The 19,790-nt window shown below is 38.2% G+C and overlaps 6 protein-coding genes and 1 non-coding gene across 8 annotated transcripts; 2 read left to right on the top strand and 5 right to left on the bottom strand.

Moving 5' to 3' along the window:
- Positions 1–391: 391 nt before the first annotated feature.
- On the top strand, positions 392–1,528 carry LOC17881002 (F-box/kelch-repeat protein At4g39560). Its single transcript, XM_006284836.2, has one exon. It carries the CDS (start codon positions 392–394, stop codon positions 1,526–1,528), a length of 1,137 nt encoding a protein of 378 aa, XP_006284898.2.
- Positions 1,529–1,557: 29 nt separating this feature from the next.
- Positions 1,558–3,184, bottom strand: LOC17879456 (ras-related protein RABH1c). The gene is made up of 6 exons (XM_023778002.1): positions 2,890–3,184; positions 2,528–2,598; positions 2,347–2,435; positions 2,139–2,253; positions 1,957–2,047; positions 1,558–1,873 (listed from the first exon to the last, which is right to left on the bottom strand). Exons 1-6 carry the CDS (start codon positions 3,004–3,006, stop codon positions 1,706–1,708), a joined length of 651 nt encoding a protein of 216 aa, XP_023633770.1. The 5' UTR covers positions 3,007–3,184; the 3' UTR covers positions 1,558–1,705.
- A 525-nt stretch (positions 3,185–3,709) lies between these two features.
- LOC111829289 lies at positions 3,710–4,522 on the bottom strand. The gene has a single exon (XM_023778003.1). The coding sequence runs from the start codon at positions 4,475–4,477 to the stop codon at positions 3,941–3,943; it is 537 nt and encodes a 178-aa protein (XP_023633771.1). The 5' UTR covers positions 4,478–4,522; the 3' UTR covers positions 3,710–3,940.
- Positions 4,523–4,629: 107 nt separating this feature from the next.
- On the bottom strand, positions 4,630–7,189 carry LOC17880498. The gene is made up of 8 exons (XM_006283839.2): positions 6,724–7,189; positions 5,912–6,489; positions 5,736–5,808; positions 5,562–5,639; positions 5,408–5,471; positions 5,232–5,319; positions 5,038–5,122; positions 4,630–4,920 (listed from the first exon to the last, which is right to left on the bottom strand). The coding sequence occupies exons 1-8, from the start codon at positions 6,832–6,834 to the stop codon at positions 4,834–4,836; spliced, it is 1,164 nt and encodes a 387-aa protein (XP_006283901.1). The 5' UTR covers positions 6,835–7,189; the 3' UTR covers positions 4,630–4,833.
- A 155-nt stretch (positions 7,190–7,344) lies between these two features.
- Positions 7,345–7,417, top strand: TRNAR-ACG. The gene has a single exon. It is a non-coding gene; the product is annotated as a tRNA-Arg (tRNA).
- An 87-nt stretch (positions 7,418–7,504) lies between these two features.
- LOC17877782 lies at positions 7,505–9,476 on the bottom strand. Its single transcript, XM_006282609.2, has 5 exons — positions 9,229–9,476; positions 9,069–9,142; positions 8,451–8,571; positions 8,044–8,355; positions 7,505–7,952 (listed from the first exon to the last, which is right to left on the bottom strand). Exons 1-5 carry the CDS (start codon positions 9,343–9,345, stop codon positions 7,680–7,682), a joined length of 897 nt encoding a protein of 298 aa, XP_006282671.2. The 5' UTR covers positions 9,346–9,476; the 3' UTR covers positions 7,505–7,679.
- A 506-nt stretch (positions 9,477–9,982) lies between these two features.
- On the bottom strand, positions 9,983–19,162 carry LOC17878167 (ABC transporter D family member 1). 2 transcript variants are annotated; one of them, XM_023777990.1, is made up of 26 exons: positions 18,844–19,162; positions 18,165–18,309; positions 17,768–18,053; positions 17,330–17,554; positions 16,995–17,192; positions 16,411–16,865; positions 15,939–16,074; positions 15,781–15,859; positions 14,972–15,210; positions 14,553–14,857; positions 14,358–14,469; positions 14,113–14,271; positions 13,769–13,868; positions 13,585–13,693; positions 13,285–13,375; positions 12,948–13,072; positions 12,702–12,851; positions 12,549–12,621; positions 12,189–12,369; positions 11,872–12,030; positions 11,517–11,663; positions 11,214–11,447; positions 10,904–11,052; positions 10,775–10,827; positions 10,611–10,689; positions 9,983–10,527 (listed from the first exon to the last, which is right to left on the bottom strand). In XM_023777990.1, the coding sequence occupies exons 2-26, from the start codon at positions 18,224–18,226 to the stop codon at positions 10,432–10,434; spliced, it is 4,002 nt and encodes a 1,333-aa protein (XP_023633758.1). In that variant the 5' UTR covers positions 18,227–18,309; positions 18,844–19,162; the 3' UTR covers positions 9,983–10,431. The 2 variants fall into 2 exon arrangements, with proteins under 2 accessions (XP_023633758.1, XP_023633757.1); XM_023777989.1 differs by having other exon boundaries at positions 10,904–11,067; positions 18,844–19,160.
- Positions 19,163–19,790: the final 628 nt, after the last annotated feature.

Raw genomic sequence — 19,790 nt, 5'->3', positions numbered from 1 at the left:
TCATGATCATAATTTCTCGTTTAGTATACAATTTATACCAGAACAACAACAGGGATTTGTTAAATCTTTAAAAGAACCAAGTACAAATGATTGTATGCAAAGATTTAACAATCCATTATGTTAATCAGAATGTCAAAGATGAAAGCACAACAAAGTTTTCGTATTGTGTGTTACAAGTTTTACCAAGTTAAGTTGATAACACTAGCGAATGTTTTAGGTAACTTAAAAAAAAAAAAAAAAATCAGAAGTAGAAAACTAAAGAAGAACAAATAATAGTAAGGGTAGCGATTTATTTGTATATCCTGATTGCAAAAAATATATTTAGCGATGATTTTGTTAATTTAGGTGTTTTGTAATTCACTCTCTCTGGTAGTGTATACACTGTCCAGTGATGGTGCTGGACAGCAAGATCCTTTTTGGGAAAGAAACGACGATGTCCAGTTCTGTAGCCAAGGAGGAAAAGTCTCCGATATCTTCGTTGCCAGATTCGATGGCCGTGAGCTACCTGGCTCGAGTGTCAAGATCAGATCACTTAGCCTTATCTCTCGTCTCCAAGAAACACCGCTCTCTCGTAAATTCATCTGAGCTCTACAAGACACGATCGCTAATGGGTCTCACCGAAGCGTGCCTCTACATATGCTTAAGCATCAAGCCTGACACAACCCCTCGCGGGTTCATCCTCCGCCGTGCCGCGCAGAGAAGGCTGATCCCGATCCCGATCCCTTTAAACCCTTCTCAGCCTCCAGTTTTTTCTTCTTTTGTGGTGCTGGATTGGGGGATTTATGTGATTGGTGGCTTCACAAAAGACACTCGCACGTCCGATGTCTGGCTCCTCGATTGTCGGACTAACACATGGCGCCACGCCCCTTCCATGGGAGTGGCTCGACTTCTCCCAGCAGCTGGCGTCGTAGGTGGGAAGATTTACGTGTTTGGAGGCTGCGACGACTTGGATTGCTCGAACTGGGCAGAGGTATTTGACCCAGTGACCCAGTCTTGGGATACTTTGCTGCCTTTGCCTGATCGGAATGAAAGTGATAATTTAATCGGCGAGGCCCTAGTGATGGAGGACAAGCTCTACGCCGGAACCTTCTTCTACTCCCCCAGTGACTCTACATGGGGAAGAAGGACAAGGCCAGAAACACTACGTTATTGTTGTGTGATAGAGGGTATGTTGTACGGTTGTGATAGCTTGGGGAATTTGGTTTGGCGTGAGTCAGAGGAATTGGAATGGAATCAAGTGAAGGGTTTGGAGGCTCTACGCATGAATTTTTCTAGTCGGGTCTCCCGCAGATCCTCTCTGTTCGAAAAGCGTGTCAGCAAGCTGAGCAATTTTGGTGTGAACATTGTCGTTTTTTGGGTTGGGCCTCGGTGGGACGTTTGGTGTGCTGAGATTTCCTTGGAGAGACGCAAGGAAGAAGGTGAGGTCTGGGGCACGATTAAGTGGTCAGAAGCTGTCATTACAGTTGAACATGCTCCTTTTGCTAGAGTTGAGGTTGAGGTTTTGTATGCTGCTTCTGTCAATGTCTAAAACTGATCAACTAGAGAGAGAGTCAGCAGTGATAGAAGAAAAGGTCACTTTCGTGATCCTTGTTTCTTTGATGTATATTATGTGTCTGTTAATGTCTGATAAGATGAAAATCACAAAACTATCTTTATCCCTTTTGTTTGCTTCACAAATTTCTTTAATGGAATATGTATTTTGAAATCAACAAGAACAGCCTCCTCCACCACCTCCTCCTCCTCCTCCTTGTTGCTCACCTTGAGATAAATTCGAAGTGGTCCTTAGGTTCACATCAACCATGTCCTCTGATTTTGTCCCCAATGAATATGAGTCCACCCCCGGTAAAGCTGCCGCAATCTTCCGAAACAAAGCCTGCGAAAGTAATAACCATTCGTGTTTGTGAGAGAAATAAGACAACAACAACAAAAACACTCACTCAAGTTGCTCTAATATACCTTAATGTTGAAATTTTCTTTTGCGCTGGTCTCGATGAACATCACTCCATACTCTTTGCCCTTATCTTCCCCTTCACTAATTGATACTTGCCTGTTTTCATAATATCAAGAATGACACACATAAGACAAGAGAGAATCATATAAACCCATTGAACGGAAGCCTGATTTTGGTTTATATATACCTTTTATCAACGAGATCAGTTTTGTTTCCAACAAGAACAATAATAACATCGCCTTGACCTCTTTCTCTGTGTACATCCTCGATCCATTTCGAGGTGTTCAGAAATGTTTGCCTATCTGCAACACACAAGAGTTTGGAACACATAAAGACACAACCGGGGAATCAAAGAACCAAGGACAGAAACAAAACAAAGTAAAAAGCAGACTCACTGGCAACATCATACACAACAATGGCAACAGAAGAATCTCTGATGTAACTTGGGATGAGACTCCTGAATCTTTCTTGTCCAGCCGTATCCCTGGAATCAACAAACACCCATCTAAACTAACAGGATTGGTTTTAACTTTTAAGAAAGAAAAGAGAAACAGAGTAATTTCTTAGTTCTCTTACCAAAGCTGCAAACGAACTGTTCGATCTTCGAGGTACATTGTTTTCGAAAGAAAATCGATCCCAATGGTAGGCTGCAGAGAGACAGAGAGCAGAATTAAGGCTTAATGACTAATCAAGTCGTATACTAACAACAAGAGTTTACGCCCAAAACAAAGTCCTAAGAATCGATGAGTCCATGGTGATCCCAAAAGTCAGAGTAAGTAGATAATTAATTAAAGACCAACAGCAACAAAACAGTTTGAAGTTTGAAGCAAGTGAATCAATGTAATGAGAGATGAAAACAACTACCAACCTAACCACGGGTAAAGATCATGAAAGGAACCTTGTGTGTGATTATTATTATAGGAAGAGGACGGACATACCTGGTAAATGGTGTCGAATTTGTCATACATGAAACGAGTGATGATGCTGGTTTTTCCGACAGATTGATCACCTAAGAACACCAACTTAAACTTGGCCAGAGGTGAAACAGTCGCCATGTTCGTTCGATCGATCCGAAGATTCAGAGTTTCTTGTTTCTTATCTTAAGGTAGGTCTCGAAGAAGAAGAAGAAGAAAGAGAAGGAGAGCACGACGACCAAGAAGACTCGGTCGCACGCAAAGCTGAGACAAGACAAAATATATAATTCAACGATTTCCGCCGGGACTTATATCTCTCGAAGACGCTTTTTTTTTTATGATAAGATAATTGTTTTCTAGATATGATGATTATACAAGTTATCTTCATTAATCTTAACAATAAATTATTTTTTTCCGGTTAATTATATCAAATGTTTGATGAAAATTTAATTAAAAGAACTGCTTAGTTTGATATATAAATAAAAATTACTTATTTGCTAATATAGCCTTCTTCTATCTCTTTCTTTTTTTTGGGAGTCAATTGTATTTTTTTTTTCTCTCAACCGTTTGAAGTTTTCTCTGCAATTCGAAGAATCCTACCGGAGGAGACTCGTAAAAACTACAAAACACCAAGCTTGGTGTGGGATTTTGGATGATCGGAGATGATAAAAGTGACCAAGGTAGTCCAATTATTACAAGTTTTATCAAACGTGTCTGCTCTCTGCTAATGTGATTAAACATTTGAACATACACACATCCAAATCCACAGACTGTATAGAGATTTCCTCACACTTAAAAAACACCCCATCACCTGACTAATAATTCTTGTAGATTCGTAAGCAAATATCATAACATGGCCAATGTGTTCCATAACAATATCAGCTAGACACAGATTCTAGCAAATGAAGCTGATAACTCTATTCAGATGTTATTATTAGCCAAATCTCAGAAACATTTGTAGGATTCAGATTCATAAACCTCAACCAACAGAAACAAAATCCGATTGCTAAAGAAACACAACCCAATTCATAAACCCTGACTGGGATTTAAAACTGTTCTTTTTTTCTGAAAAACCCTACTTACCAACAAATCTCATGTTGCTCCATGGAAACTTCGCCGTCCCCGCCGCCGCCGCACCAGCCCTCGTCGGAGAATCAGCCCTTCCACCGCCACGACGACCTTTTCCTTTACCATAACCGCCGATCTCCCTCTTCTCCTTCCGATCAAGCCAATGGCTCTTCTTATCATCTTCCTCCTCAACAAAGCTAGATCCTTTCACTTTACTCTTCCTATCTTCCTCGATATACTTCACCGGAAACAGATCCCTAGAAATCGACAGAGGGCTACGCAGAGTGACGTAAGCCTTCTTGTAATCAGCTTTGGCTATCAACAGGCCTCCACGCTTCTTCTTCTTCCCGTCCATGTTCAGTGTATTCACCTTCTCCACATCGAATCCGTAGAGTGATTCCAGGACTCGCTTGATCTCGATCTTCGACGCCGAAGGGATCGTTCTCAACGCGAATTCGTGAATGTTCGTCAGCTTCGCAGGCATCAGCAGCTTTATCGGAAGATTCGCGAAATGAACCACTCGTCCTCCCAATCTACTCCCCATTTCTCCCCCTCCAAAATTGAGTTTTTTTCTTCTTCTCAAGGTCACAAAATGAAAGTGAGGGTTTTTGTTTTTGTTTCTGTCTCTTCTTCTTCCCCTGCTTTAATGGGCCTTTAATGGGCTGGATGAGTCTAATGAGCCTTTAATGGGCTGGATGAGTCTAATGGGTAGTTTTATTTTGTTATTCCAGTCTCAAAATTACAAGTGAGAGTAGTAAGTAACAGAGATGTGATTTTTTAGCCAGTTACAAAGGTAAGAGTTGACAACAACATGTCAACATTACTGTTACTACTACACATTTTTACAAAAAGTGAATCTCACTTGAATTCATTTTTTTCCAAAATCTTCATTACGCACGATCATGACCACCTGCAAATACCAGGCTCCATTGTTTTGCTCACAGCCAGAATCTCATCATACTTTGAGCCATACACAAATCCCCATAGCTGCAAGTATCAATCAATTGTGTGATTCTTTGTTTCAGTATAATGTTTTTGAATCAATAAAAAATGAATCTTTTCCTTCTCTTTTTTAGGAGAGGGATAAATTTAGTTAACAACTACCTCCACTTCCTTCACATCAAAGTCCTGAGAGTTTGCGAGACAAGAGTTACCGTATGTCTCTGAGTAAGCACTTGATCCGCTTAGCCTATAGGAACACGATCAATCAAATTGATTTGAGGAGATATGCTTTGTTGTCCGTTGCAGTATGATGGCAATGGTAATCAGATGTTTAAGAGTTTGGTAGGAAATCTTACAGTTCACTGTCTAAATAGAGGGCAAACCGTCCACCACCGCCCAGAGCTAGAAATTCCTTGGAGCATAAAGTGTAGAACCGATTTGCGCCTGATCCATAAGTACAAGTGAATAAGGAAACAACTCCGAGAAGTTCTATACTACTATGTATCAAAGTCAAAGAAATGCTTAATGATACCTGTGGGACGGTATATTGTTGGTTGTCCAGACTTATTTGTGAAAACAAATGTACTGTTGGTTCCCTGACAAACAAAGAAAGTCAAATTTATAGTGCAATGAAAGAAAACTTGATAGATGGAATCTATATAAAAATTGGATTTTTAGCACCACACCTGATACTTCTTATCAGTTGGAATCAAAGGTGCCTCGACAAGACCACCAAAAACCGAACCTTTTCTGTCTCCGACAACCTGAAACAGAGGAGGTTTCCACATAGCTCCATAAAAAATTCACACTTTTACCAAAGGATACCAATATTTTGAATTAGAAACTGGAATTTCATTTACCAGTAGACTGAGACCAGGCCAAAGGAGGCTTTTCCTGTACAGTGTGGACAGTGATATGCCATGCCTCCATGTACTAGAAATTGCAACAAAAGAATCACACACAGCAACAGAATATATGAAATAACCATTCTTAAGATTTCTGTATCAGCTCCAAATGTTTTGAATGAGTTTCTCACCTGTAAAGCAATATCCATTTCCTCCCTTGAACAAGCGCAGGAAGTGAAGTATATAAGGAACGTCTTGACTGGTCCGATAAAAGCAAAGAGGGCTCTGAAATTTCTGGTAAAATTGCTTGAACTATTTTTGCTTCCTCTTTGACATTATCATTCTGCATCGGCTTCATCTCCAAGCCAGCATATTCAGTGTCTTCATCATCTGGTTTCACATCAGAATTTCCCTTTCGTTCCTTGGCCCCCGGAAACTTAACAGCTTGGTAGATATTCTTCAAATGCTGTTTATATTTGGACAACAGGCTCTTCTTTGCACCACCACTAGTAGTAGCTTCCTTCATTTTTCTAATAGAATTCACAGAAGATGATGATGTATCACTTGTTTCTGCCTCAGAATCTTCTTCTTCTCTTTCGCCTTCTTCGTGTTGATCCTGATCGTTCTTTTTGTCTTTGGGGTCTGAAGATAACAGTGAACCAAGGAATGCAGAGAAAGAAGAAGTGTCTGGCTCGTCAACCAAATCCTTACGCTGGTGCTCCTCAGTGATAGAATCTAGTTGATTCCTCTTAGACTCACCTTCCTCATCCTAATTAAGAAAACGGGAAAATTAACCTGAGCTCAATGATCACTGAATCCATGAAATTGATAGTCCTACCTAGAAGCACTCAATCCATCAAAATACTCATAATACAATATTCAAAGCAACTAAGCATTAAAGCAAATTCCCAGAAGCAATGGTCAAGAACAACGATAGACTCTAATGTCAAAGCACAAGGAAGAAGAATCGTCAAACAGAAAAAGATGAAAACTTTTTGGATACCGGACGAGGAGCAGCAGAGGAGGGTTTATCAGAGATCGGATTAAGAAGACCAGCGGTGAGATCGGTGACGAAGTTCACTGCTTTGCTTCTGAAAGATTTGTGTTTGCCCATTTTTTTTGTTGCCTCCGTCTTCCTTTATAACTAAGTCCCTATTTTTAGTGAAATTAAAAACTCCCAGATTCCACAAAATCCTTTTTGACAAATCTACACCACAAATTGAGTCAGCTCCTCCTCCAATCTGTCATAAGCTGTGATCATTTACCTAAAACGCCATACTTAGAACATTTGGAAAGAACCTGTTCTAAACAAGAAGACCATCTCTCTCCCTCTCTCTATTCTTTTCCTTCCTTAGTCTAATCTTATCTAATTAGCCTTTAGTTTTCTTGAGAGCTGAATTATTTTTATGGCAAAGGTTTTGGTTTCGGATATCAACCTTTTTGAGACAGCTTAACTAAAAAGACGACCTTTGTCCAAAAAGGAAAAAAAGAAAAAAACTAATAAGATGATCATATTCGGTGAGAGAAGGCGACGACGACCCTAAAAGAAAAAGAAAATAAAATAAAACACCTTTTTGTTAGTTTATGTGATTATATGTCTTATACGAGGTCCTTGTCCAAAAAAGACTCCATGGCCCAATGGATAAGGCGCTGGTCTACGAAACCAGAGATTCTGGGTTCGATCCCCAGTGGAGTCGTTCTCTTTTTTGTGTTACTTTTGTTTGTCCGATTAAAAAGGTGACGTATCTAACCATACTTGCTTTTAAGTGGGAGTAGTAAAAAGATTGGTACAACAGCAAGGATCAGATATATATAAGTTCATAGATGAAGACTAGAAAGTAGAAACAACAACACCCAAAAGTTCTTTAAGATCCGTACACATAGATGAAGACTCTAAAGAAACTAAATTCTAAAGAACCTGAAACGTAATCACGGTTAATACCAAATAAGTCCCCAGTCTTAGACCAATGAAATGCTGCTTTCACCGCCGGGAGGCTTCTTCACACCACCAAAGTAGTCCCGGGATTCTGACTTCCCGTCTGCAAAAATATTGTTTCCGCTCATTTCCCGGAGTTTAGCTGAGCTTAACTGCTTATCTGCAGTACCAGGTGATTCGTCGCCTTTGAAAATACCGTTCCCTGTGAGTTCCTGAAACTTCTGGTTATGTATCTTTTTTGATGTCTTCACAACAGGATCTTCACTGAATAGTATGTTGCTTTGTCCTCCTGCAGGCTGTTGGCAATTAAGAAAAAAAAATCTCAGTCGAATAGAAAATAAACTCATCTGGGCAGCAAGTTTCCTTTCAAAGGCTAAATTTACTTACATTGGAAACTTTCACAGAAGTACGTAAGTTCCTTGGTGCAGGCTCTCCCATGTCTCTGTTTCCTCTAGCTTCTTGTTGTGCAGCAGCCAAAGACCGAGTCTGAATCTCAGGTGGAGGTCCAAAGATGTTATGACCACTGATCTCTTCGATCTTAGCACTCGATATCTGCTTGTTGCTCTTTAAGTCTGCCTCTGTGAGCAAGTTTCCGCTCAGCTCTCTTTGCTTTGCGACCTCGGTTAAAGTGGTAGGTTTCTTCGGGGAAACATTCCCGTCTGCGCTGAATGATATCTGACTCACTCCATTCAGAGTTTGCTGCAAAATTAAGAGTACATTAACCTAACTATCAATTTCGAAATAGACTTTTCAAAATCTGTTGAAACAAACATAAGACAAGACAAGTATGTTACCTGATAGTAACGGAGTCCAGTCTTTGGATCGGTAGCATCGGATTCAGACCCGACTTTTGCCTTATCAGTAAATATGCCACTCCCAGTCATCTCTTTTAACTTGTACCCTGAACAATTCTTCCTGTAAAAAGAAATCGAAAAATCGCCTTAAAAACCAGTAAAGATTCAACCTTTAACACTTGCAGATCATGAAAAGTATAAGCAGGTTAGGTAAAAAACTGAAGCAAGGAAGCTAAATAAAAATTGACACAAAGATCTCCTCAACAGATAATGAACAGTAGTAGATTGACATGTAATAAATGGTGGGGCTTGGTGATGAACAAAGAATGTAATAAAATATAAAAAACTAAAAATCCTCAGAAAAGCCAAAAAGCATTAACCAATCCTTTTCATAAGTTCATCATTCAAATGATATCACAAAGAAAAAGAACTGACTTCAAACAAACAAAGGAACCATTTTGTGAAAAACTAAAAACAAAAGGCAATCACTTTCAAGAGCAAGATCAAGCTTTTAAACTAATTCCTTATTGGCAGTAATGCAAAACTCAAATAGATCTGGTAATGAAAATGGTCAAACAAAGATTTTGCATGAGAGATGAGATTAAAAGGATCTTTTACAGCTTATTGAAGGACTGAGCTTCCTCATCTGTGATCTGACCTCCGCCGAGAACCTTGCTGATTCCATCGGACGGCTGTAAAATAAAAGAAGAGAGACGAAATGGTTCAGCTTTCTCAATAGAAAAAAGCAAAAGTGAGAACATTGGTTGAGGAAACGGACCTGGTGAGAACGAGCGGCGGAAGGGGTTGTAGAGTGGTCAGGAGGAGGGGTTTCCGACCAAGAAAGCAGATCGGCGGTGGAAGTGTGAGGGTTTCTCACCGGCGTGTTTCTTTCCATTTTTCTCTTTCTTCCTGATTCCAAAGAGACTGTGAAAAGGTTTTTCTTGAGACACTTCAATGAACAAAAATATCTTTTTGATTCTCTCTTTAAAAAAAAAAAACTTTTAAATCAGAAAAGAAAAATAGAAAAGAGATTAGTGTAAAAAAGCTTTGCACAAGTGACATATCAATTTAAGCTTTGAAATAGAATTGTTATTTATTTTGCATGGCAAAAATAGTAAATAGAGTTTTATTTAATTTTTGATAATACTGAACAATATCATCCGAATCAGTCGAGTGAAGAAAGCTATTGAAGCATTAAATTTGAATAGATTGTTTTAAAAGAAAATTTTACATAGAAATATATCAAAAACTTTATTGAAAGCAAAATCTAGATATTGTTCAGCGATTCTAATAAAGAATCTGTCGACAAAAAAAAAAAAAAAAAAAAAATCTTATCATCATTCTTCTAGCTCTTGATTATAAGAAAATTATAAGAACTTGAAAGCTGGGAAAAAATAGCTTTAAACAAAAACTTAAATTTTAAAAAAACCTAAAAAATTATAAATAAATAAAAAAACCTAAAATCAGAGCATGTAATTGCAAGAATCATAAACTCTCTCTCGTTCTTTACTTTTTTACTGTGCTGTCTGGAATAAGCTTAAAACACATTTATTGGTAACAAAATAACTGAGGAAGAGATTCAATTACTTCGATTTCCTTTTCATTAAAAACAGAGAAAACTAAAATGATATAGTAAATCCCAACAAAGGAATATGAATGGAACTGTACATTATTTGAGAGTTATCACTATATTTTTTTGTTTCTTCAAAAGCTATAACACCATACTCCATAGGAGAACTCAAAATGCTCCACCAATTCGATCACCTACATTTATATCATCTAGAATCAAATTAACCCTCCATATCTAACAAAAGCAGTAGCACCGACGCATTCTCTTCCACCCCTTGCGTTCCAGGAGGAAGAATCAAGAAGCCACATATAGCTTGTTGTAAAGATTGCTTGCATTGTCTTATAGCTTTAACTTTATTACTTCATTTTTTTTTTTAAACTATATAGACCTTTCTTAATTGTTTTGCTGAGTTTACTCTGCTGTTTGTTCGATCGAACGGAGCTCCCAGTTTCCTTCTCCATCAATTAGCCTCAACTCCACAGAGTGGAACGGGATTAGAGCCGGCCGCTGAGGTTTGTGTGAACACAGATGAATTTAGTAAGAGGTTTGATATGGTTGCATGGGATATAGTGTACGGGAAAAAGACTTACTTGTGATGAGGTTATGAAAGTGACTCCCATATCTCTTGCAACCCTATAGAGCTGTTCCTCAACGTCAACACTTGTCGCACTGCAAATCAAGGAGCAGACATATAAAGAGAAGGGAAGGTGACTGTAAAACTACAGGGTTATTGCAGGGGAAGAAGATCATTTACTTGGTGCATTCATCAAGGACTCCAAACTTCGGTCTGTGAAAGAATAAACGTGCCTGCAATACCAAACAACTCGGATTATTCACGTAAATTACGAAACTATAAGTCTTTGTTGCTTTACAAGTGACTTACCATGCCTAGTCTCTGTTGCTCTCCAAGAGATAATATGTCTTCCCAATTGGTAGTAGCATCCCAACCACCTACATCTCTTTCCAAAAGATAGACTAACCGAACATTCTCCAAAATGGTATTCAAATGAGCATCCAGAGTGCTTCCAGCATCTGTTGAGCTTTCTCCTGTTAGTTTCACCAGTATTCCGCACATATGAGAGATAGGAAGATCAAACAACTTCCACTTCAATTCTTGTAGGGTGGTAAGAGATATAGTTCATTCGATTTGAAATCAAATAGACCTTTTGAAGTAAATGAATTTTTGAACTTACCATTGCTGTTCAACTTTGAAGCCCTTTTCTCTGCCTCTTCTTTAGATAGAGGATATATAATTTGATCTCTCAGTGTCCCTAAACATGTATAAGGTCGCTGCGGGATAAAAAATATGCCATTCCCTGACCCAAGTTCTTTGATATCCAATGATGGTTTGGCAAGTCTTCCACATACAGTGGGCCAGATATCTCTAAGGACTCTAAATACAGAAGTCTTTCCACTACCATTTGGACCTGAAATTTTTGCTAGTATTAGCTCTGGGCTCATGCAGTAACGTTAATGACGAAGTTTAATTCACCAACCTGTGACGAGCAGGCTTTTCCCTGAAACTATTTCGCATGATAACTTGCTAGCCATCAATTTCTGAGCAGGGGTAATGATATCCACCTCCGAAAAGGAAAGTAGATCTTGAGAATCCAAACGACTTGTTTGATTTTCTGAGGTAACACCTGAAAATATTTAGAGAAAACGAACATGATCAACTCAAGTACAGACATTGTCTACAAACCTAGTAATTCCTAAGAATATATGAACACATCTAGCAAGATAAAAGTGCATGAAAAGATCACAAAATTTTGACTATGTATATATATGTACATAAAGCACCAAGATTTGGTAGCAGCTTGCCAAAGTGTAAACCTATACATGCTGTAGTACCTGACTGAGAAGCATCCAAAAACTCATCAAGCTCAAAAATTCTGTTAACACCACCAGATAGCTCAAGGAACTTCTTGTGTAGTTCAAGAATATCGCCAAAAGCCATAAAGCTTTGGGAGACAACAGAAGCTAAATACCGCAATGCATGTGCCAATTCACCTGGTATCAAAGGCACCATTCAAGAAAGCGTTACAGAGATGACATGTATACATTTAATTGGCTCACTTTCAATAAAGTGATTAATTAGACAAATAGTGTTGGGAGGGAAAAAGTGGTGACTGATGTTTGTACAACAATGAAGTGTGACAGATCTTTACCTTGAGTGGAGACAAGTGCTCTATCTCCCTTGTGTTCTAGGGCATACAATAAACTCAATCCCCACGTCACATTATTGGGAAGTTGCTTTGTCACAAAATCATCAAGTATTCCATACAACCATTTCTTCCTCAAGAGCATGAGAGAATGGTCCAGCAGGGCCCTAAATTTTGTGTCAACCATCTGCTCCATGGAAAAGAAAATTAATTTACCTATACGACACATTAAAGCTCCAAACACACAAGTAAAGCCGCATTTGACATGAAAAGGCCATCATAAATTGATAGAACATTTCCAAGTAACCTTCACTAATAACTATCCCAAAATCAAACAACTAGAGATAGGGAAGATAAGACACTTACAGCTTTTTCTCGGGCTCCACCTCCAAAGAATGCAATAGATTCAGCATGAGTGTTCAGCCTTTCGTGCATAAACCTACATAAACAGGAAGAAGTTGGTCCTGTTAGTTGCTATAACACAATCGTCTGCAAATTGGACAATGCATACAAACTTACCTAAATTTCCCTTCAAGCTGCTGTTCTTCACCGGCTAGATCACCGAAATCAGGAGCAACACGTCTCAGAAAACCCAGACCAAGTAACATATATGTGTAAAGTATGGCAACTCCCCTCTGACCAGTCAATAGTTTCATCCTCCAGGTGAACCTTCATATATATATTTTTTTTTGCATAATTATAATTCAAACCAAGAACCATGAAACAAATATTAGAAAAAAAAAATTTCCAACAAACTGTACGTACCAGAGAATGTCAACTGATGGCTTTACCATTCCAGTAAGAAGTCCAGACAAGTCAGTAGTTAACTTTTCCAGGTCACGAGTGAGTCTCTGGTCCGCATCAATACTATTGCCTGACATGTGGAAAACCTGAATAGATACGAACCCAATGAGATATTTAGTGTCTCTGACTTTGCGACATCAACTTACAAGAAACTAACAGAAAAATAGCCTCTAGGAAGCATAAAACATAGGCCAAATTGAACTGAATAACACAAGTTCATAGTCATCATCCACATTCCACAATGCATGAATAGCACATATTTACATAATATCTTTGAGCCTTATAGATTTGAATTGACCTTGTAAAATGCATTATTTCTCAAGTAATTCCGTAGCAGATGTTGAGTCAAACGAATTCTCCACCCTAACGCTAGCCTTTGGGTTAGATGCCTGAAGAATGTAACATTAAGAGCTAGTTAAAATCATACCAGCCAAGTGCTTTATAAAAATAACTAATAATCTAACGTAAATAAATTACATAACTTGCTTACTTTATAAACAGACAAATGAAAAATCAACACGATCAGGTAAATCATGACACGGGGATAATAGCTGGCGAGACTTCGAACATTTAAACGTGCATATGAAGGATAGATTACCTTAATGAAGGAGCAATGATAGAAGATGCACCACTTTGGAGAACACTTAAACCAATCAAACGAACAAAGGCTGCCTTATCTTGCTCCAAGACATACTTCACAGTGGTCCCTGAAAAAATCATGGTTGTTAGAAACGGGGCTATATTAATAAAACTGACCAGGTAAAACCATGGAGTATGTTTACCATTCAAAGAGGCTATTCGGTCAGAGATCAGTGTTCTTGAGACAACAAGGCAAGCAACAGCAAGCAGTTGTGCTCCTTGTTTGTCAAATATAGTGGGTATCTGAAATGTGTAACAGTGAAGTGGTCAGCTATTTTGAGAAGTATAATATCAATATTAGCGGGCTGGAGAAGTAAGAAGTGGAAATTGCAGAACTAAAGATTGGCCATCCAAGGAAGCTAGAGAAATGCACTGAAATGCACGGGAGAATGGAAGAGAAAAAAAGGGATATATGTATGGAGCTGAGAAAACCCTGCCTATTGTTTTCTAGTTTACAAAAATTCACACTATAGTAACTCAAGCTCACCAATACGTTTAACATTGCAGCTACTCTTGATGGTAAAGCCCTTTGGGATGTTTGAGGTTGAGGAAAACGAGGCAGCATTACACTTTTATCAACAACAGGTGACTTTGCAATTAACTGTGTCAGGTACGACTGACCCTTTGAATTAGTAGCAGCAGATTCCTACATAGCACCAAGTAACAAGGTTATAACTACCTCAAGGCCCTCAACAAAAAATAAACCAAAAATTTTACACAAGCTTCTGAGACCTTTCTAGCTGCAGCAAACGCTCGTTGAACAACCATCGCATCATTTTGCCGATCTGTATCTGAAATTTTCGCTGAATCAATTTCACCATCCGTCAGTAGGGCAGAGTCATCCCTGGAGGTTTAGTCATTTTAATTAGAAAATACAAAAACAGACTTTGATAATCCTCACAAACATGATTAAGAAATAATCCCAACCTCTTGTAGTGAACACTCCATCCCCCTTCACCGTCTAGTGACAAAACAACATCATGGAATGCAACAAGGGCTGGACGATGGGAGATTGTTATGCAAGAAGTTCCCATAGCTCGAACCTTAGCGGCAAAGCGTTCTTCCATATCAGTTGTCACAGCACTTGTGCATTCATCAAGAATTGCAAATTTGGGTTTGTGGTAGAATAATCTGGCCATCCCCAATCTCTGTTGCTCTCCAAGAGATAATTCATCACCCCAATTAACCTCTTTGTCAGGTTGGTAGCGATCCAATAAATATTCTAGATCAACCTACAAGCAAAAAGTGCACATAAAATAAGCATGACATATAATCTTTGACAAAAAGAAACAAACTCAAACCACCCAAACCATACTACTACGGAATAGAGAAACTAGGATACCAACATTTTTCAATAGCTCCACCATTCCAGACTCAGTGAGAGGCTTAGACTCTTGATCAGAAGTAAGAGGATATATTAACTGGTCACGAAGTGTTCCTACTGCCATATAGGGTCGTTGCGGTACGTAGAAGATCTCCTTGTTAAGATCAGAACCAACTCCTGGCTTCACAATATGCCCAGACACCAGGGGCCATAGACCTCCTAATACTCGGAAAAGGGAACTCTTGCCACTTCCATTAGGACCTACAATACATATGGTTAAACACATAAAGAAACGGAAAAATAATGATAATATCAGGCAAACGGAAATCAACATTGCAAATCAGCATGTTACTGCATAAATTAAATTAATAAGAAAAAGAAAACCAGAACCTTAAAAATAGTCCAGTAAATCAATTACAGAAGATGATGTGTTGCCACCATTCCACTAACACCCTAGTTGTTGAACTAGATATGAATGATTCGTCTATAACTAGGTGTATCATATCTAATTTTGACAAGGGTTATATTGCTATCCATCCCAGAATAAAAGATTTACTTCTTCCAGAGTAATACTTCAAATATACATTCCTTCACAAGGACAACAAGAGGTAATGAGAATTTTATCTCTGCTACTCATTTCAAGGATCAGAGAAAATTATTGTAGCAGGGAAGCTCTATCTATCATTTTTGCCTCAGTGGCTGAGATATTTTCTAGATGATGAAGAAGGTCTAAGATAGTCGCGAAATATAGTCATTATTACTGTTCAAAAAAGGCAATAGAAAGGGGAATTGTAGTCATACTATTTCACTCCCTAGATATAAAGGGTTCACCTGTAATCAGAAGATTAGACCCTTGCTCAACTCGAAGGGTGAGATCCTCCACCAAAACATTCCCCGTTGGAGTAACAACCTGAAGTGTGCTTAGATAAGATTAAGAACACAGCAGTATGGAACGGAATTACAATAACACAAATCTGTGTTCCAACTACCTTGACGCCGGAAAACTCAACATAGTTAGCTTCACTTAGGTAATTTCTGCTCCTATTTCTCTGTAACGAGGATTTCTCATCACCACCGAGTTCTCTCGAGACAGCCATCAACTCATGGATTCGGTCAGCATATCCACTGTTGGAAGCAACAACATTTCAAATAATGAGAAAGTATAGCCACCACGACTGATAGGTGTAAAATTAAGTCTAATTAGTCATCTCTCCCCCACATATGATTTCATAAATAGTGCAAAATCAAAAGCCCAGAAAGAATATTTAACCAGAATATTTTTTCATCCATTGCCATTGTTCTTCAGGGACCACCAACTGAACTGTACTCTTATGCTTATGGTAAACTCTTCTTAGTAGAGCAAAGAGAAACATATGTCTACAGATTCTTTTCCAGAAAAAAAAAGCTACACAATATATACCCCTTTAAGTGTCTGGCATGAGATCCAACTAAAAGCATTACCTGAGTCGGTTGAGCCGCCTGGAACTTATAGAAAGTGTTCCTAGCGCCTGAAAGAGAGATATAATGACACTGGTGTGATATCTTATATTGCTTAGCATCTCAGCTCTTCCTAAGGTAGAGTCATCAGGTCTTAGATGCCCAGAGAAGAATGGTTCGATAATCAGAATAACTGCAACTGTGGCACCAAGATACTTCAGCAGGAAATCTTGGATCATGCCAAACCACCAGTGATCATGAAGCACGTGACTCATATGGCTAACAAGATTCTTGAACTTTTGTTGTATATGAGATTCTTCTCTGGTTTCCCCACCATAGAATGCTATGCTTTCCGAATGCGTCCTTAAGCGTGAATGAAGTTGTCGATACTCCCCTTCCAACTGCTGTTCTTTGGACATCAATTTCCCAAAAGAAGGAGAAAAGTTCCTTATCGCCGTCCCGGCCCCCAGTACATAGGCCTACAGAAAAAATTGTACAGGTTAGTTCATAATAAATAGCATCACAAAAGAATTGTACAGTGAACGGATTCATGGAGCATAATGACCCAACATAATCTTGCAAAACATAGAAGATTAAACAAGACTCACCAATATCCAGAAAATATATTTTGGACTAGCATATGAACACAGGCGCCATGCATACAAAATTCCATCAGTAACGGCTGTCAAATCATCCTGTATAAGTTCGCTCAACTCTGAGGAGAATCTTGGTACATCACTGGCAATTCGTTGCTCGGGGTGTGTAATCCGACCATCCACATGTGATATTTTGTAATACACCATATTCTGAAATAATAATAACGAATATTGAAGTGTTCTCCATTAGTGAAGTATACTCGATATGCACACTAGTCAAAAATACTAGCATATAGAAATGCCAAATAACTGAATTTCCACCATTCAGAACAGGCGACAGTGGCTACCTCAAAATAATGTGAATGAATTAGCTTCGTCAATATCTTTCTGAATCGCAAACTCAAGGCCCCAGTTATGTACTTCGATGTAGATTGCATTGTCGATAGCATGAAACACAACATAATATTCTCGGAGATAAGACGTAGAAACAGCGGTGCACGCCTTAAGAAAGCAGCACGGAACAGGAAACCTTGTACTTTTGCCAATCTATTGCTTAAAGCAGTTCTGAAAACCTGCCATATGTAAAATAACAGATTGGAAAATGAGACACCTAGAATTGTATAGCAATGAAAAGCAACTGTTCGCAGTTGGGAATTCCCAGGAATATCTATCTACAGGGCTTTGCAACAGCTCGAGATCAAATAATTTTATTAAACCACCAGACACAAAATTGTATATGACTTGAGCAAATAAATTGTCAATGCGTATTAAAAGGAAATGCATACCACTGTGGCCACTAGAGCCAAAAGATCCCTGGCACCCATTTTCCCCATCTGAGACAGAAGAATAGCAGTCAGAACCTGAAGAGACTTTAATCCTCCCCCTTTCTTCTTTGTCGTGGTTATCTTTGCCTTTTTATCATTTCCTGTCAGCTTTTCCAATGCCTCATCATCATCACTCTGGCCATTGCAATGACGGGAAGAATCAGGCCTTCGAGAGCTAACCCTTGATTTTACGTAAACAGCAGCTCCACCAGCAGCAACAATCCCAGCCGCAAGCAGTATAGATTTCCTACAGAATTTCAACATACGACAAGAGAAGACACAAATGAAATGATATATACACACGGCAAAAGATGACACGCGAAGAAGTTAAGACAACTAAGAGCAGAGAAACCATTACCGTCTTGAGGCTACAAGACCCCGACCCCGCTCAGTTAACTGCAATAATTGGAGTGAAGGCATAGCTGGGAGTGAATTTTTTTCCAATCGACAACGATTATCAGAACCAAAACTGGGTTCTTCTTGATAACAAGTGTACAAAACACCTGAAATGATACGAAAATCCAAGGTTATGAAAATTAGAACAGCCAAAATATAACAAATCTAAAGCAAAGAAAAAGATAGTATTGAAGTTGAAGTTGTAACGATAGATATTAATGCAAAAACTGGTAATAAGAAATGTGATCAACTCCCAAAGCTAGATTCCACGTTCCAGCAGTTTAGCCAAAACTAGGATCAAGAAGAAATAATATGAAAATGATTCAAGTATAGTAGTAACACGCGTAATTCGAATCCCAAAACAAAGACAAACAAAAATTAAAAAAAAATATATATAGTTTAAGAACCCAGCAAAGTCGATCCTGACTACTTAAGAAACAGCAAAAACAAAGAAAAGAAAAAATTGGATTCGGGAATCATTCCTAGATATTTCTATCCAACCACAAAGCGAGAGATTCTTCATTCACAGATCATTTCAAATAGCTTATACAATTAAACAACGCTGAAGAACATATACAAACACAAGTAACGATCAAGATCAAATTATTATATAATTAAAACAAAGCAGAAGATTAGTTTACCTCAGCATGAGAGATTCAACCAATTCGAACGCCTCCGGGAGTATTGAAAACAAAACCAAAAGAAATAGAAGCTAAATCGATCTCCCTCCTTGGTAAGTTTGCGAAATTCAACCTAAGAGAAATATGAAATAAAAACTCGAAAAAAAATCAGAAAGCGTAAGAACAACACCCACTAGCTCAAAATCAACACCATGTGAATCTCAACGCCGAGAGAGCTGATTCCGACTCCGTCACCAACGGCAACGAGACGTACTACTGTTCACCGTAACGGAACTCCCCAAATCGAGAGATAGAGAGAGAGAAAAAGTGAAAGAGAGAGCCGAAACTTTGGAAGAGGAGAAGATGATGACGCTGATTTTACACGTGCGAAGTTTTATTTACTCGTGCCTATTTTTTTTTTATTTTGTTCTATTTTTATTTGATTTCGTTACGAAGACTACTATCAACTACAAGATATTTTCTTTTTACATTGGTGGTCACTACAGAAAATAAAAATTGTATCTCTTATTTACCCACCCATTTTTATTCTCATTTAAATAAATAAAAATTCATTTAGATGCTGTCAAACTAAATATATATATATATATATATATATATATATATATATATATTTTTTTATATATGTATTCAAGTACACAGATTTTATTCTAAAGGTATTAGGATTTGATAATAATCAAATATTCGATAGGAGTAAAATGGAATAGAGCTGTCGAGTCCTATGAACCTACACGGCAAACCATGCATTGATAAGTTTGTCCTTTCTAATTAAGGAAATTGTGATTGGAGTGTAAAACTTTTTTAGTATATGATAAGACATATTAAGAAGAAATCCCTGATTGATATTTTCATGTTTGGAAACAAAAAAATAAAAGTTTGAATTTCATCGGGTAAAATATAGAAGGACATGTGAAATTAGCAAAATCATCAGATCTGTGAAATAAATGGTT

The sequence above is a fragment of the Capsella rubella genome, unplaced genomic scaffold (genome assembly GCF_000375325.1).
Source record: "Capsella rubella cultivar Monte Gargano unplaced genomic scaffold, Caprub1_0 scaffold_7, whole genome shotgun sequence".
Lineage (NCBI taxonomy): Eukaryota > Viridiplantae > Streptophyta > Magnoliopsida > Brassicales > Brassicaceae > Capsella > Capsella rubella.
This window is presented reverse-complemented; position numbering and strand designations above follow the sequence as displayed.

Bases quoted from the DNA above. Each gene is read 5' to 3' on its own strand.
- LOC17879456 (XM_023778002.1), bottom strand. From the start codon at position 3,006: ATGGCGACTGTTTCACCTCTGGCCAAGTTTAAGTTGGTGTTCTTAGGT. The intron at 2,254-2,346 runs GTGAGTCTGCTT...TGTGTGTTGCAG, and splicing joins TGTTGTGTATGATGTTGCCA to ATAGGCAAACATTTCTGAAC. The intron at 1,874-1,956 runs GTATATTAGAGC...TTACTTTCGCAG, and splicing joins AAGAAAATTTCAACATTAAG to GCTTTGTTTCGGAAGATTGC.
- LOC17877782 (XM_006282609.2), bottom strand. From the start codon at position 9,345: ATGGAAAGAAACACGCCGGTGAGAAACCCTCACACTTCCACCGCCGAT. The intron at 8,572-9,068 runs GTAAAAGATCCT...TTCTTTTTACAG, and splicing joins GCTCAGTCCTTCAATAAGCT to GAAGAATTGTTCAGGGTACA. The intron at 8,356-8,450 runs GTAACATACTTG...TTAATTTTGCAG, and splicing joins CTGGACTCCGTTACTATCAG to CAAACTCTGAATGGAGTGAG.
- LOC17881002 (XM_006284836.2), top strand. From the start codon at position 392: ATGGTGCTGGACAGCAAGATCCTTTTTGGGAAAGAAACGACGATGTCC.
- LOC17878167 (XM_023777989.1), bottom strand. From the start codon at position 18,226: ATGCCTTCACTCCAATTATTGCAGTTAACTGAGCGGGGTCGGGGTCTT. The intron at 14,470-14,552 runs GTTGGGATTATT...CTAAACCTCCAG, and splicing joins TGGAGTGTTCACTACAAGAG to GGATGACTCTGCCCTACTGA. The intron at 10,528-10,610 runs GTAAGTCTTTTT...CACAAACCTCAG, and splicing joins CTTTCATAACCTCATCACAA to CGGCCGGCTCTAATCCCGTT.
- LOC17880498 (XM_006283839.2), bottom strand. From the start codon at position 6,834: ATGGGCAAACACAAATCTTTCAGAAGCAAAGCAGTGAACTTCGTCACC. The intron at 5,809-5,911 runs GTGAGAAACTCA...TGCAATTTCTAG, and splicing joins AAATGGATATTGCTTTACAG to TACATGGAGGCATGGCATAT. The intron at 5,472-5,561 runs GTGTGGTGCTAA...TTTGTTTGTCAG, and splicing joins CAACTGATAAGAAGTATCAG to GGAACCAACAGTACATTTGT.
- LOC111829289 (XM_023778003.1), bottom strand. From the start codon at position 4,477: ATGGGGAGTAGATTGGGAGGACGAGTGGTTCATTTCGCGAATCTTCCG.